General features: G+C 41.8%; 2 protein-coding genes across 3 annotated transcripts; both read left to right on the plus strand.

The window, feature by feature from the left end:
- Positions 1 to 288: 288 nt before the first annotated feature.
- epha2a (eph receptor A2 a) lies at positions 289 to 12,983 on the plus strand. Its single transcript, XM_015958952.3, has 16 exons — positions 289 to 469; positions 1,065 to 1,132; positions 2,330 to 2,966; positions 6,853 to 7,008; positions 7,100 to 7,432; positions 8,210 to 8,337; positions 8,444 to 8,621; positions 8,717 to 8,819; positions 8,996 to 9,171; positions 9,258 to 9,440; positions 9,549 to 9,610; positions 10,152 to 10,361; positions 10,560 to 10,709; positions 10,938 to 11,131; positions 11,223 to 11,378; positions 12,236 to 12,983. Exons 1-16 carry the CDS (start codon positions 394 to 396, stop codon positions 12,342 to 12,344), a joined length of 2,919 nt encoding a protein of 972 aa, XP_015814438.1. The 5' UTR covers positions 289 to 393; the 3' UTR covers positions 12,345 to 12,983.
- A 2,619-nt stretch (positions 12,984 to 15,602) lies between these two features.
- On the plus strand, positions 15,603 to 16,645 carry LOC107385940 (heat shock protein beta-7). 2 transcript variants are annotated; one of them, XM_015960090.3, is made up of 4 exons: positions 15,603 to 15,765; positions 15,887 to 16,020; positions 16,174 to 16,299; positions 16,376 to 16,645. In XM_015960090.3, the coding sequence occupies exons 1-4, from the start codon at positions 15,669 to 15,671 to the stop codon at positions 16,379 to 16,381; spliced, it is 363 nt and encodes a 120-aa protein (XP_015815576.1). In that variant the 5' UTR covers positions 15,603 to 15,668; the 3' UTR covers positions 16,382 to 16,645. The 2 variants fall into 2 exon arrangements, with proteins under 2 accessions (XP_015815576.1, XP_054586419.1); XM_054730444.2 differs by having other exon boundaries at positions 15,887 to 15,948.
- Positions 16,646 to 16,735: the final 90 nt, after the last annotated feature.

The following is a 16,735-nucleotide window of genomic DNA, read 5'->3' on the forward strand; positions in this document are numbered from 1 at the left end:
ATAATTGAATAACAAATTTTTCTTTAAAAATATAATATTGGGTTATTTTAGGTGGAGCTGATGTTTGTAAAAAATATATATAAAGTTAAATAATAAAAACATCTGCTATTAAAACTGCAAATATTGCAGTTTAATTGGGGTTTATATTCTCAATGACACAGCTGCTGCTCATTGGCTCCGCCCATTATCACCCAGTTTGGAGTTCTTCCACATTCCAAAGTTGAGAGGGGGAGGAGCTATGACGCCACCTGTTTCTCAATGGGCTCGTGTGTGGTTTGGGCTCGCGCACATTCAGAAGGTGGAGAGAGAGAAAAGTGGAGCCGGTGGGTCGGGCGGAGGAGAGAGAACGAAAATAAAGAACGCGAATAAAACTTTTTAAAAAGTTGAGTGGACATGGAGCTGCGTCGGGTCAGACTCTTCCTGTTTTTATTTATTAGCCGGATATTTATCTCCCTGCAGTCAAAAGAACGTAAGTAGCTTTTAAAATAAGTTAACTTTTGCCGCACCTAACTCCAGAGGCAACATTTTGTGTTTTTAACTTAAAACCGCTCACTTGGCACGATCGCTGTTAAACTTGTAAATAATTTTCTTATACTAAAATTTTTATGAAATTTATTTACCTTTCAGAGCAATTTCCTTCTATCTTTTTTCATCACCTTGTCTTTTCATGAATAAGCTAACTCAGTGTCAGCCTCGGTGGAAGGAGTCCCTATGGGCACCTGTTTCATGATTTAAAATGTGACACATTTTTTTCGTTAGACTCGTGGTGTGGATTCATGTATAGCCCTGGCCACGGTCATTTAACTTCCCACGCCTTTCTCAGACTTTATTAGTCCTGCATCCTGGGCTCCGAAGGACACGGTCCATGAAATTCTGAATCAAACCGACATGCTTGATTAAAATGTCAAAGCGTGGCATGTGCCCCCTTCATAAAACAGTTTCCCCTAAAGATCAAAGCATCAAATCCATTTCTATATAAACGAATCCCTATTTACACACACCAAAAGCTTTTTAAACATTTATGTTTATGAGTGAAAAGTTGTTTGATCTCTTTGTCGCTGCAGATGTGTTGCTGGATATGAAAGCTTCGGGATCAGAGTTAGGATGGTTGACGCAGCCAAATGAGAACGGGGTGAGTATTTATACTTCATATGGCATTCTTACAACTCCCAAGTTCCTGGCTTGTAAGCATCTCTGCAGAAGTGGATTGGTGAAACTTTTGTTTTTGAGCATTTAAAGCCAGAGTGGGGACTCTGCTAGAGGTCTGCCTCTGCTCATTCAAACCTCTAAAATGTCTCTTTGGGAGAAATGGAATGAAAGGCAGCTGGACGAGGTTTGGCAGAGCCCAGCTTGTCTTGTGTTAATGCTACCCTTTCATAAAGAGCTTATGAATGCCATTAAAATGTCAAAGTTCAACCTACATTTAAATTTACAGTACCAAAGTACATTTTTACAATTATAGTCAACTGTGTTCTCTTCACAGAAACGATAAAACAACAATAAAAGTGTATTTTTAGGAGTAGTTTTCCATGTGAATCACTTTTGAATTTAAAGATCACGCTCACAGGACAATGTACGCTATGGAAAGACATGACTAAAAGAAAAAGAAAGTCTTTTCCAGATGCACCGAGCCATCCCTCTCGTTCCTATCTATAGTTCAGTGGCTTTCCAGCCAAAATAAGAAACAGGACGTGGCCAGTTCAAGTGTGTGGGCTGTGCTTCACTCAAAGATCTAAGAATTCATCGGATAGGATTTCCCTTTGTCTTTGACAACTTTGTTAAACTTCCCAAAACGTGTTTAGATTTGCTGAAGACTTAAATTTAGTATTTCCTCCCTTTTATTAACATCATAAATCTGTGATTCCCCCCCGAAACCCACCTGAACTGCTACTACCTGAATTGTGAATCTTTAATCTTTATTCTACGTCTTTTAATCTTTTCTTCGTCATTGCTTCCTCCTCGTAAAAGCAGAACCCTTTAATTGCTGCTGATGCTGCTGCCATGTGGCGTGTGGCACCACTTAAGGTGGTGTTCTGCAGCGGTGTTTGTTGGGGTTGCGTCCTGCATGCAACCATGTGTGCGTAAATGGAAAACCGCACACGTCGTGAGCGCCAGCACATGTCCAGACAACTTTAATGTGTGGAAAAATCGCTTCAGCTCACTTCTACGCTTTATGAGCATCTCAGTAACCATGAAAGAAGAGGTGTCCCATCTATTAAACTGGTTCTTGGCAGGAAAACTCTTCCTAAAGAAAAGTCTTTCCTGCCTTTCTTGCTGCTAGTGATCGGGACTTTTGTCATGTTAACTGAAATTTCTTTGTGGTTTGCAGTGGGAAATTGTCCAGACAGTGGTGAATGGCTCCCTGTTTTACACATACAGTGTGTGCAGTATAGACACAACCGAACAGGACAACTGGTTGCGCACGACCTTCATTCAGGGCCCCCCCGGGACCAGTCGCGTCTCGGTGGAGCTCAGGTTTGTTGTGCGAGACTGCAACACCTTTGACGGCTCCTCCGTCACCTGCAAAGAAACGTTCAACCTCTTCCTTTCTGAGGCCGATGCCGATGTGGGAACCAACTTCCGGAAAGGGCAGTTCCGCAAAGTGGCCACCATCGCTCCTGATGAGGTCACCCGGGGCCGCGTGCTTAAGATCAACACCGAGACGAGGACAGTGGGGACCCTGTCCAGAAAAGGCTTCTACCTGGCCTTTCAGGATGTGGGCGCCTGCGTGGCGCTGCTATCCGTCAGAGTCTACTACAAGACGTGTCCGTCCACCGTGCAGAGCTTGGCAGCCTTCCCAGAGACGGTGGCAGATGCGCTGAAAGTCGTGGACGGAGCCTGCGTGAAGAATGCCATCAGTCAGGCCACCCCACGCATCTACTGCTCAGCTGAGGGTGAATGGGTGGTTCCTGTGGGCCAGTGCCAGTGCCTCCCAGGCTACGAAACCACAAAAGACTCCTGCAAAGGTAAGCACTGCAATGGATCTGCTCGCAATTGTGTTTGTTTTTGAAGTGAGTAATGGTCCCAGGAATGTTGTGTCAGTTATGTTTGGAAATACAATTTCAGGTTAGCAACATCGAAGACAACAACAGGTTCTTTCATTTCATACCGATGAATGGAGCTATGAGGAAATGTGACCTGTTTGCTTCTGACACCTTATCATATATTTACCTGTTGCCTAACATTTCATTGTTTTGTGTCGCTGGTCGCTCAGGTTTCAGGAATGGGGCTTGGCTCAAAAGCACTGCTTTATGACTATATGGGCACGCTATGATAACTGACAGTTCAGAAAATTATGTCCTAGCTGTGTGTAACTTTATGTAAATGATCAAAGAGCCCTTATATAAAGAACAGAATAACGTGAAGAGGGAAATGCCTTCTGGCAAATTAGTTATTTTTATTAATTTGGTTCCACATGCTCATCATTTACTTTATTTACATTTTATAGTAAATAAAAATGTTATTTTTACAGGCGCAGATTTTTTTAGACATTTTAATGTTTATAAAACCCAAAATAAAACACAGAAGCTTAAATACAGCATAATTACAACTCTGAAGTAGGAAAAGGATGTGAGTGTGGCGTTCTTACTGTATGTGCTCTTTGTGTGGAAGTTTTTCTGTCCTTTGGTATTCTGGGGTGTGGTGTGTTGAACTGTCTGGAGGAAACGTGGGAGGAGAGAGAGAGAGAGAGAGAGAGAGAGAGAGAGAGAGAGAGAGAGAGAGAGAGAGAGAGAGAGAGAGAGAGAGAGAGGGTATGGAGTGAAGAGGAAGGAGGGAGGAAAAGGCCCCGGCGTGCCGAGGGGGATTTCTTACACGAATTCTTTCATCCTGATGTCACCTCATACCTACAGCACTGATTGACCCAAGGAAGGGCCGTGTCAGAACCACTACCTGAGCGGTGTGTCTCCTCTCAAGTGTTTGTTTTGCGCTGGTTTCTACGGCAACAGAAACCACAGATTGCAGGGATGAAGCTGACACTCCTAAGTCAGGCTGCGGTTTATCATTCCCGATGGTCCAAGTCACCTTGGCTGAAAAAAGAATGTGGTATTCTGAAACTGTTCCTGTAATTAGTCAAGTTCATGCCGACTGAAGGAAATGAGTAATTATTTGATTGCTTGTTAAGGGCAGCTGTAGCTCATGAGATAGAGCGGGTTGTACGGTAATCGGAAGGTTGTAGGCTCGATCCCAGCTCCTGCCAGAGAATGCTGCGGTTGTGTTGGCGGGACTGGTGGGGCCAGTGCTCGGCAGTCTCGCCTCCATCCGTGCGCCCCAGGGCAACTGTGGCTACTCTGTAGTTCATCATCACCAGTGTGTGAATGTGTGGATGACTGATTGTGCTGTGAAGCGCCTTGGGGGGTTGTAGAACCCTTAGAAGGCAATTAACCATTTTTTAAACTATAATTAGGAAAATTGTATTCCTGTTGACTAATTTTGTTCTTTTTGGTGCTAAAAGTGCTTAAAATTAGAGACAGATCGATATATTCACCTTTTTCTATGTCGGCCAAAATTATTTTTAAAAGCTGATTAAAAAAAAGTAATACATTTTTTTTAAACAGGCACCTGCATGGCCGCCTGCTGCCACTACTAGACGGTAGAAAGGACCCGAAGGATCCCAACACCGTTTTTATGTTTTAAGTTTGTTTTATATATATATATATATATATATATATATATATATATATATATATATATATATATATATATATATATATATATATATATATATATATATACGTATATATATATATATATATATGTATATATATATATGTATAATATAATAGTAATTTAGATATTGGCCATCTGCAACAAAATTCTTTAAAAATCGGTATCGGCATCAGCCTTAAAAAAACATATCGGTCGGCCTCTACGTCAAATCAACATTTTAATGTAGGAATGTTTCCCCTATAAGAACCAGAACCTTTTCTGAACTGTGACACACTTCACCGCATGTTTTTATTTGGCCTTTAACATGAGCCACAAAGTCGATTAAGAAGGCCAATCACCAGATAAAAGCAGATACTTCAAAGCACATGGAGACGGAGCAGAGGGATGTATCAGCCTTTGAGTTTTCCTGATGACGACCGCACTTGAAATGGAAGTTGGCACAAAAAGACAGGAAGTCGTTTTTATAACAGGGAAGGATAAGAACCCAAAGTCTGAATGATAAACTGATTATTAGGACGAAGGAAACATCTGTTATCACACTTTTTTAAAAAGAAGCTTGTCAGTAAATTTCCGTTCCGGGAATCTCTCCGGCTCGTTCCTGTTTTACCATAACAAGAGAAAGTGATATCCTAACAGATTCCACCAAAGGGCCCAACTGTTGCGGTTAAAGGAAGCGGAGCGACATGGCGAGGAATGCTGACGGACACAAATAAGCAGATTGTCAATGGTGGGGAACGAGCCGACAGTTGGCGCATGTGGAGATTGTTTTTGTGGATTCTTAGGTGTGGAGTGTAATTTAGTCAAGAGGATTAGTGGAGCAACAGGACAGCTGTTAGCCAATGACATGCCTCGCTTCAGCCTCCTTCTGCTCTTTCATCCGGTTGTCAACACAGGCAACAACCTCCCTAATCCACGTTCCCACTCATTAGAACAACAGGCCGGAGCACAAAAGAGCCTAGAAAACAGGTTCAATTAATAGATGCGCCGGTGCATTAAGCTCTATTCATGCTCTGTGGTCAGAGAGGTGCAGAGGCAGTCAGGAGCATAAACTACAGAAAGTTTTGAACAATTTCACCCTAAGCTGCAACTTTTCTCCAAGTCTGCATGAACCGTTTTTGGTGCTTTCTGCTCTGCACACATGTGAGTTAAGACTGATGCAACATATTTATGGCACCACTCAGTCCAATCTCACAGACAATGGATGAATAGGGTTGTAGTTTCTTTAGGACGTGACCGAGGTCCTGCTGTTCCAGCTCAAGATAAAATGGGCTGGCCCCCTTTTCTTATTCGAAATAACTCCGGCTACACCCCCCACTGCCGCCGAGCGACTCCCCAGAGAGAGCTTCTGTTGGTGCTCCAGACCTTTACCCCCAACCCCCTTCTATTCGTCTAAATTCAACCTGCCCCTTCTCTGCTGTGACAGCACTTGGGGTGAAAAGGTCCTTCGGCTTTAGCGGGGAAGCAGCGCGTCGTGTCTTCAGTGCAGGATTCTCTCGGCCTCTTCATCCCTCTGCCACCAGCTCAGGGGTCAGATGAAAGGCTGGTCCTCAAAAAAGATGAAAGCAGAGATGAGATCTGTACGTAAGCTCCGTGTGTTTAAAGAGACTCTGCTCCGAGGCCTTACTTCACTCAGAAAATATGTGCATGTGCTTCTACGGAAGGAAGGAAGTGAGAGAGGAAACATCGGCCTTAGACTGAATCACAGCTCTTTAGCTCTGATTTCTGTCCTGTCCGCATGTTCGTTAACCTTTCTTTTTGCCCTGGAAGGGTGTTTATCTCTGAAACAAACGCTTCACCAGCGTCCAAGGTGCCGTTTCCTTTGGCAAAACAAAAGTATTATTTACCAGAAATTTGAGCTGCGGACTAGAGTTCACAGGCAGATGGGATCACCTGATTTACTGCTCGGCTGTCATCCGGTTGACACTGGCAGTGCGACCTGAGATCAGGCCTCTGGGCAAAAGCGGGCGAGTAAAGGCAAATCGTCAGGGAAATCCCTTCTCATGCTTCTGGATACAAAGACCCAATGATTACATGTTACTCACAGCAAAAGCTTCCTGTTGGTTGGGAGGGGGCTGGTCTGACGGAGGCGGCTTATTGTTTGCTTTTTGATCAGGCATTCCTTTCCTGTGTTTGTCTGTTTCATATGCCATGTTAAAACCAACACACCCTCTTTCCACCACACAGAATGTAAACCGGGCTACTTCAAGCCATCCATGTCCAGTGAGTTATGTCAAGTTTGTCCAGACAACACTAAGCCCTCATCAGCTGGTGCCACCGAGTGCCTCTGCGAGGACGGTTTCTTCCGCTCGCCTTCGGACCATCCGACGTCACCCTGCTCTGGTAAAAACATCACTCACTCTCATATAAAGTTGGCTTTCAGCACATTTAAAAGCATTTAAGAGTTGTTTCTGTCGTTGATTTCCTCCTGAAGCTCCACCCAGTGCTCCGCTCGATCTCACGTCCACCACCGTGTCTGGAGATGGTCGGCTGCTGCTGTCCTGGAGCCCGCCGCTGGTGACCGGAGGCCGCGGTGACCTCACATACAGCGTGGCGTGTGAGATTTGTGACCAGACTTTGTGCATCCCCTGTGGAGAGACGATCCACTTTGAGACGGGTCCTACAGACATCCAGGACACAACAGTGGTTATTAGTGGCCTGGATTCTCATCTCAACTACACATTTACTGTGGAGGCTCATAGTGGAGTGTCCCAATATGGCACCAAGGGGGCGACTGCAGTCATCACCACTGCTCTGGATTATACAAGTGAGATTTTGTTTTGTTTAGAGAGTCTTCTTGGCTTGGGTCAGAAAACGCCACACAGATCTACGTCACACTGAAAATTAGCATTCATTGACTCCTCCATCTTGGCTCGCAACGGGGTGGGCTGTTGATTTAGCGTCCAGGAGAGAGTAGAGCGCGTCTCAGCTAACAGATGCTTACATTAGCATTAGCAACTCCACAACATGACAGAAATCCTTCAAGTTTGTGTTACTTGGTGAGAAAAACATGCAGAGAGAATGGAGGCAGTGGAAGAGATGCATTGCTGTTAGCCAAACACAAGTGAGATGTCTGAATATCACGAATATTAATGAATAAGATTCCAAATCCTGCTTTTTTCTGCCCTCTCACTCCGGCTTTCTTCTACTTCTTGAAACAGGAGCGCCAGAGCTTTATTTTTACCACAGAAAGTAACACGGAAGGCATTCATTCATACTAGAGACCACAGCAAATGTAGTGATGTATGTAAATGTAGTGTTTCGAGTGCATGAGTCCTTAAAAAGAATTAGGTATGATTTTGTTAAGGCAATGAGCTGTAAAGTGTAACATGAGATCTAAGAGAGTGACGAGCTGTTCAGCCATTTTTCATGTAACCTTGTACCTTTCAATTAAAGGCTTCTAGAAAAGATGGGCTTACTACAGAGAGAGGAATTTGAGTCTGACCTACTCAGTCCCAAAGGCTTTCATTTCCAAGTATCCCTCCCAAGCACTGTGATTAGCCTCTAACCATTATTTTGCTTTCTGTGTCTCGTCGACTGTTAGCTCCCCCGAAGGTGGCGTTGATCCATCTGGACGATCGCAGCCCCACCAGTCTGTCTCTGTCCTGGACTCTGTCTCGTAGACCTCCAGCCCACATCAGTCACCGCTATGAGCTTATGTACCGTAAAAAAGTAAGACACAGGTTTACCATCACTCATCCTTTCTTTTCCACACAATTCAAAGCTGTTTTAGGTCAAATTCCTTTTAAATCTGAAATTTTAAATGTGATTTTTGCAGGATGTTGACGGCGAGAGCGATGTGACCACCTACACGGTGCTTATTTTGGATAAAAACTCTGTCCAGATTACTGATCTCACCTCAGACACCACATATGTGTTCAGAGTCCAGGCCTTGAGTCCAGAGGGAGTACCTGGCAGCTACAGCACGGAACAGGAGTTTCAGACATCTCCTTTAGGTGCAGACCACGTTAGCATCTACAGAAACCAAGTCTGATTTTTATTTTTTATTCCTTTAATGTCTCAATTCAAATGTTTCTGTGAATGTGCACAGCTGAGTCTCGGACACAGAACAAGTCCACCATGGTGATGGGAGCCGTCGCCGGAGTGGCTGTGATTCTGCTTGTTGTCGTGGCCTTCCTGCTGCTGCGCCGAAGGTTGGTTCATTCAACAGGAGATAAATGTTGCATCTACCAACCTGGAAACTATGTGATTATCAGCCACAAGCTCAAGGACAGTTTAGAAGTAATAACTGGTGCCAAGGCTGACCTACAATTACAGAAACGCCAGTCCTGTGTGGTCTTGTAGTGATTAGCCTTGTTTTGTCTCCCAGGAAGCTGAGCTCTTGTGGCAGGAGAGGACCCGAGGATCCCCTTTCTGAAGATCAGATAAAGGCTCTGAAGGCGTACGTTGACCCGCACACATATGAGGACCCGAACACTGCAATCCTAAAGTTTGTCACGGAAATAGACCCAAATGTGATCAGCAAACAAAAAGTTATTGGTGTTGGTAAGAGCGTCTTTTTTTTTCTCTCTACGTTCCTTTATATGAAATTATTTTGCAACTTTTCCAACTGCTTTCTGTGCGTCAATCAGGAGAGTTTGGGGAAGTGTTTCGTGGTGTGATGAAGACCCGTAAAGGGCAGGTGCCCGTGGCCATTAAGACCCTGAAGCCTGGCTACACTGAGAAACAGAGGCAGGACTTCTTGAGCGAGGCCAGCATCATGGGTCAGTTCTTTCATCCAAATATCATTCATCTGGAGGGAGTCGTCACCAAATGTGAGTCAACAGCCTCACACGAATGTTCAAATACCAATGCCTTTCTTGCTGTCAATGTTATGTGATGTTTTGTTTTTAATAAACAACTTTTGTTACTTTTATTTTCAGTCAAGCACGCCATGATAGTGACAGAATACATGGAGAATGGAGCTCTAGACATATATCTGAAAGTAAGTGTGAGACGCTGACTGTAAACAAGAGGAATGTTTCATTTTCTCTCATTATTTGTTGTCCAGAATGTTTAAATTTTTGGAAAATGATGTAAATAAATGCACCATTTGTGGGGTTAAACATGTGTATGTTCGATATCAGCTTTTATACTGATATAACGATATCCAATATGAAGATATCCGATATGAAGATATCTGACATAACGATATCTGATATAACAATATCCGATAAAACGATATACCAATATAGTCTAGATCTTAATTTCCAACTACCCGGTACTACCATATATCTTGGGTTCCCTGTTTATTAAAAATAAAAACAGAGAAAAATGAAATAATTTTAGTCAACTGATATCACATATCTATATTCCAATATTACGTTTTAATGCCAGTGTCAGACGATAATATTAAATATCCTTAGTAAAATATAACATTGTGTAAAATTGGCTATGTCTAATTCATATCTGTTATTGTTTGTTGCCATGTATTTCTCTAAAGAAAACAAAAGCTAAAGTTTGGTTTTCCTTCTATTTCCCTTTAGGATCATGAGAAGGACATCGGCACGTACCAGCTCGTGGGAATGCTGCAGGGTATTGCTAATGGCATGAAATACCTCAGTGAAATGAACTACGTCCACCGGGACCTGGCAGCAAGAAACGTCCTGGTCAACAGCAACCTGGAGTGTAAGGTGTCTGACTTTGGACTTTCTCGCATCCTGCAGGATGATCTGGAGGGGACATACACAACCAGAGTGAGTCTAAGTGATATTTCTGTCTAAAAAGCAGGAGATTCAATTTCTTTTACTTTTTTTTTTAAACCCAAACAAATGGTGCATTGTTAGTTGTTTCCACTCTCAAGTGCTCCGTCTGAAGTGTTATTCTTTCACCGCTCTGGATTTTCTTTCCCATCACGGTTTAAATATGATTTGTTGATGTTTCTCTTGTGTCAGGGAGGTAAGATCCCCATTCGCTGGACCGCCCCAGAGGCCATCGCCATCAGGAAATTCACTTCAGCCAGCGACGTGTGGAGTTTTGGTATCGTCATGTGGGAAGTCATGGCATTTGGAGAACGGCCCTACTGGGAAATGAACAACCATGAGGTATGTTTCGTCTGCCGTGACCCCTATGGCTGTGATGACTGATTGTTTGGGTGTCGTGTGTGTGTGTGTGTGTGTGTGTGTGGGTGTGTGTGGGTGTGTGTGTGTGTGTGTGTGTGTGTGTGTGTGTGGGGGGGGGGGTTGGACTGCTACCCATTCAAACAGATTACTGGTCACAAGAATACCTTAAATCCAGGCTCTTCCATCACTCTGCCTCTTCCTCTTCCTCAGGTCATGAAGGCTATCAACGAGGGCTTCAGGCTTCCTGCCCCGATGGACTGCCCTTCGGCTATCTACCAGCTCATGCAGCAGTGTTGGCAGCACGACCGCCTCAAACGGCCTCGTTTTTCAGACATCGTCAGCATTTTGGATAAACTTCTTAAAAATCCAGAGTCTTTGAAGACGATTGCGGACTTTGACCCACGGTATGGACTCAGAAAATGAGAATGCTGGAAATAAATCTCACACAGACGCACATACATACCTTTAGATGCTGATACCCATTATTCTCTACAGGGTTTCCATCCGCCTACCCAGCACCAGTGGCTGTGACAACACCACCTTCAGATCGGTGCCCGAGTGGCTTGAATCCATTAAGATGAGCCAGTACAAGGACAGTTTTTCTAGCGCGGGGGTAACCAGCATGGAGCAGGTGCTCGATCTGAAGCCTGAGTAAGTGCACACATGGCACAGATGCAGCCCTGTGAGGCTTTTGGATGACTCATCCCACAACTGGCTGCATTCTTATAATTCAGGAAAAGTATTTGGCTCTGCAGCTCAGACATTAGTTTTCCAGTTTGATGATGCAGGAACGCTTCTTCTCGTTTTCTCCTGCCACAATAAACAGGGTATCTGAGCAGGTTTAAGTCATTCAGATGTAATACTTTTTAAGATCTCTTTAAAAATGTCGACCTTACATTCTCTGAATGAAAAAGGGATGTGACCACCTTACAAATAGTTCTGTCCAAACCGTTAGTGGAACAGAAAGTGCTGAAGCGGCACGCCGCGCTGCACCGCCACAGATAGGATAAGGTTCCACTATTTCTGCAATCAACATACGGCTAGACAGGAAATCACACGTTTCAGTGTAGAAATGTGGTAAATTTCAAAATAAAAGACTATTGCAGCAATACGATTTAACATATATGTAGATTACGTCAATACAAGTGACCTAATGGCTTATTTACGTACAGCATTATTCCAGAAGTGCAGGGGACGGGTGGGTGTGGCTAGCTCCAGATTGTTTTCTTACAGGGACAGAGCCCTGAGATGGCTCATTCTGGAAGGTGCTGAAAATGTCAAGAATAAAACTGCCGAAGTCACTTTATGTGAGAGGGATTTGTGCAAAGAACTTCATAAACATGTTTTGTATCAACCACAGAACTATAATAACTCAAGAAAATGCCATATGTCCCATTTAAATATCTCAGTAATATTTTAATTATTAATCCATAACATGAATATTTTCCACTGTTTTCTTCTTGATTGGAGGCCGTGTTTCTAAAAAGCCGTTTGCCGTTTTCTTACAGGGACATTGCCAACATCGGCGTTCGGTTACCCGGTCACATGAAGAGAATATTCTACAGCATCCTGGGCCTGAAAGACGAGACCACCCCTCTCAGAGTCTTTGCAGTGTGATCTAAGCATTCCTCCAAATCAAAGTGCACTGACCGTCCATGCCATTTCACTCGTGGAGGATGAGGACTGAAGAGGAGGGTGAACCTGAGCCACGCTGCAGATTTAAAAAAAAAATTTGGGTGGCACAGCGTTGCATGACTGAAGAGAGCCCTCCAATCCCCTCAGACCGAACTGAGACTGCACAACTGCTATGTAGTAACAGAGGAGAATAATTTATATAAAATGTCTGATATGTTGAACATAAACACGTTTTATTATGTAGTTAGTGACTGTGAGGGTGCTTGTTCACTCAGAAGCATTCAGTGCTCTTTAGAAATGAGGGTGCCTTATTCCAAGCACTCGCTCTGACCTACCACTGATCTTGGATCCTTCAGCCTGTCTGCTTCTCATTTCTGTGACTTAAAAAGATTTTGTTTAAAACTGCAAACTCTTACTTCACTCAGGGCTAAAGAGATGGAAAAAGACTTTATCACACATCTTTGTTTGTTTACATCATGTCTTAAAGCAACTGTTCATTTTTATTTATTATTTATTGTATTTTATATTTATGCCATTTGTTGTATAAAAAAACTGATTTCCTTATTTTTTTGTGTAATGAATAAAAGTAGGGCCGCACTTTGGCCGGAACCCTTATCGTCATCAGTCAAGTTTTATTTGCAGTAAAGCACCTGACCTTTAGAGTAGCCTGTTGTGTAAGTCGTGTGTGAACAGGCCACTCCCAGTGATGATTTATTCTGATACGACACGCCTCGTCTTGAGTTTATGAGAGAAAACTTACACAAGTCACGGAGAAACGGAAGTCTGAACCCGATGGATGCGCTTAACCGGTCTTCTGGCATACTTCGGATCTTTTGAAGCGGGTTTCTCTTTAAATAGCACCAACATCTAAAACCTTACCGGTTGCTGAAGTGTCTCACTTTGTGAAATACAGATTAGTTATGAGCAGACACATGAGCTAATGGCTGGGCTGGTTACAAGCTGGATTACTGCAACATCTCTAATCTCAAAGGATTTTAAGCAGTTCGTGGAAATGCTCATTTATAAACCTTAATCTGTGTTAGTATCACATGATGAAGTTAGTCCATCCAAAATGAAATTCTGACATGTTGCAGACTGAATCGGAAGTGCGCTGCTAATTCCTGTTACATGTTAGTGGATTATTGGGACAAGTTCACTGAGAAACCCATTTTTACCAGCTATTATGAAATATGATCAAGTTTAACATGCAGGCTAAAAGCAAAAATAGTCTTCTGCCCCTGTTTCCTGCATTAGCCGCAGATGAAAAATAGACGGGGAAACGCTCAGATTTTAAAAAAGCCCGTCAGATCTACATCACAAATTAGCATTCTCTGATTCCCCCATCTTGACTCACAACGGGGAAGGCTGTCGTTGGTTTGGCGTCCGGGAAACAGCTCAGAACGTTTCAGCTAGTAGAAGCTAACTGTTAGCATTAGCAGTTCCACCACACTGCGGAACTCCTCCAGGTGTGTGTTATTTAAGGAGATAAAACATCAAAGTTGTAGAGTCAGTGCTAGAGTCACGTTGCTATTAGCCAATCACAGTTGAGACAACCGAATATCAGGAAATAAAGCACCAAATTATGCTGTCTTCTGCTCCCCACTCCTTTGGCTCTCTACTCTTTCCTGAAACAGGAGTGCCAGAGCTTTTTTTACACGGAGATCAACTTTATTTATAGAGACCACAATAAATGTGTTGGAAAAAAGTGAACTTGATCTTTAAACACCCAATCAAACTTTACTGGAATTGAAAGTTGCATTTTAAGTTTTGTTGTAAAGCAGTACAAATTTATTTTTGACCCTTCTCTGACTAGACGTTAGCTTGTTGCTGCATTAGGAATGTCTTTTTTTTTTAACTGTGGCTGTTTAAAGAGCCGAGTTTTGAATTGTTAATAATCCCACCCCAGAACCCTAGTTCAATTTAAGAAGAAAAAAAAAATATTCTAAACTACATTTTTTATTTTGTTTTAGGATTTTCTAACATGTGGAGCCTGTTTGTGTGTTTTGAGCTTCATTCGGCTCTTGTGAGATTTATGTTTCCACACATTTGACACCTTAGTTAATAAATTCCAGATTAACACCTTAATTGTTTAATTGTTGTTAGTTGTTTGTATGTTTTACTCTAATTTTTTTTAACCTTTTTTTATGTTTTCAACATTTTCTTTTCTTTATTTATTATTATTATTATTATTATTATTATTATTATTATTAATTCTTTTTGGCATTTTAAAACTTAAAAACATCCTTGTTTTTTCTTTTGGGATACATTTTTTTCTTAACTCTTTCATTGCTTTTACCACATCAGTTTATATCTGATGACGCTTTTGTCCAAAGCGACTTACAGATGCAATCAAGCCACCAGGTTGCCCTTGAGACTAACAACAACCACTTTTCAGTAAATCCTAGGTGCAGTGAGACATATAAAATAAAAAAGTGAGGCCTATAAAATGAAATAATATCTTTAACTTTTTCTTTTTTGCATTGTTTTTATGTCCTTTTACTTTTTAAAAAACTTTTTTCCAACTAATAATAATAACCTCCAAAAGGTTTTAGTTTATGGATGCAAATCAACATTTAAAACACATTAAAGTGATCAGATATGGTCACTTGCACTAAAGGGGGTTCATGTATTGCCAAAGGGAAAACTTAGGTCTGAAACCAGGTCCAGCTCACAATAAAATAAAAAATTAACAAGATGGTATTTCTTCAAGTTTAGGAGAAAATTTAGCATTTATTTAAACTCTTTCTTCATTTTTCAATCAGCAGTGCTCACAGTACATATTGGGGAATGGCTTCCATCCAGACTAAGTTTGACTTTACAGGGTGGAGCAGAATCTCACATCTACATCCGACTGTGATTCATCGCACCTCTGCCACGATGTCGGGCTAAATGCGACTCAACAAGATGTTCATAACCTGCTTTAACGAGAAAATTCCATCATACAGATCCTAAAATAAAACATATTCATAGATCACATGTTTGATGTATTTTGCATTAAATGTAAGATTAACACAACTCTGACTGGCCTCCACACAGAAACATTTACACACCCTGTTTCACACGTAAACACAAAGATTCACTTCTGGTCAGGACTGTGGCAAAATATATTGGCCTGTTTGTTAACAGTCCAAATACAGTTATGACCCATTAAATATCTATAATGTGTGTCATATTCCAGCGTATCTTAGAGACCAAATTACACACACACACAAACACCCACACAGTCTCCAAGTGGTCTGATAAAGACTCATATGCGGACGGTTGTGACACAGGGGAGGAAGGTTTTTGGTGATTAAAGACAGAGAAATGCTGACCTTAGTCTGCATGGAGGAGGGTCAAAGGAATTGCTCTGAAGATTCAGGATGTTCACCTCTGCCTGGGACCGAAGAACACAAGTTTACAGGTCAGCCCAATAAAAACTGGGGAAAAAGTTGTTTTCTTGTTTTAAATAGTGATGCATTAAATATTTTACCTGGTTACAAACAGCAAAATTTAATATTTTATACTATCATTAACTGTTTCAGGTCACTCATCCCCGACAGGAAAGATACAGGTCATTGGTGACATCTTCCAGTTCACTTTGGATGTGAGTGAATTTTCTCCAGAGGAAGTTATTGTCATAACCTCTAATAATCTACTAGAGGTCCAGGCTGATAAGGTGAATCATGAATTGCAGAAATTGTCATGACACATATTATGGAGATATAAAAAACATGACATATTTATATGAAATATGTTTTCTATTGTTTCCCCTCTTTATCTGTACAGTAACAGTTATTCAAGAACATTTATACTGATGTTTTGAATGCAGGTGGGTGAAGGTGGCACAGTCACCAAAGCACTTTCACACAAATGCAAACTGCCATCAAATGTGGACCCCTTCTCTGTGAGCACGTCCATGAGCAGCAGTGGGGTTCTGATTGTGAAAGCTCAAAAGGTAACTTATCGCCGCTTTTCACTGACTTTTACACGAAGTATGCATTTTCTCTAATTCATTGTTGCTCTGTCTACAGATGTGACCTCAGAGTTTGGAGAAAAGCAGTGGACTTTGTCGGCCTCAAGCGGTGGATAAATGAACTTCTGGATGCAACGTTCATGGAACATTTACGAAAAACTCGAAATTCTCAGCTAAAACACTAACTGTACTTAAAAATGTCAAAAACCGCAAGCAATAATTAAATTGATCTACTTTTATTATTGTGCTGGATAAAATTTGAGAATTAAATGTACCCTTTCCAAATGTGCTTAAATAAAGAAATCTAATTAAACATTTTTAGAAAATTTGACAAGATTTTGCTGTTAACTTTTTTGAAAATATAAAAAATGTCGGTTACAGTGAATTCATATTTTTACATACTTTGTAAATGTTTTAG

Source organism: Nothobranchius furzeri, chromosome 3 (assembly GCF_043380555.1).
Source record: "Nothobranchius furzeri strain GRZ-AD chromosome 3, NfurGRZ-RIMD1, whole genome shotgun sequence".
Taxonomy (NCBI): domain Eukaryota; kingdom Metazoa; phylum Chordata; class Actinopteri; order Cyprinodontiformes; family Nothobranchiidae; genus Nothobranchius; species Nothobranchius furzeri.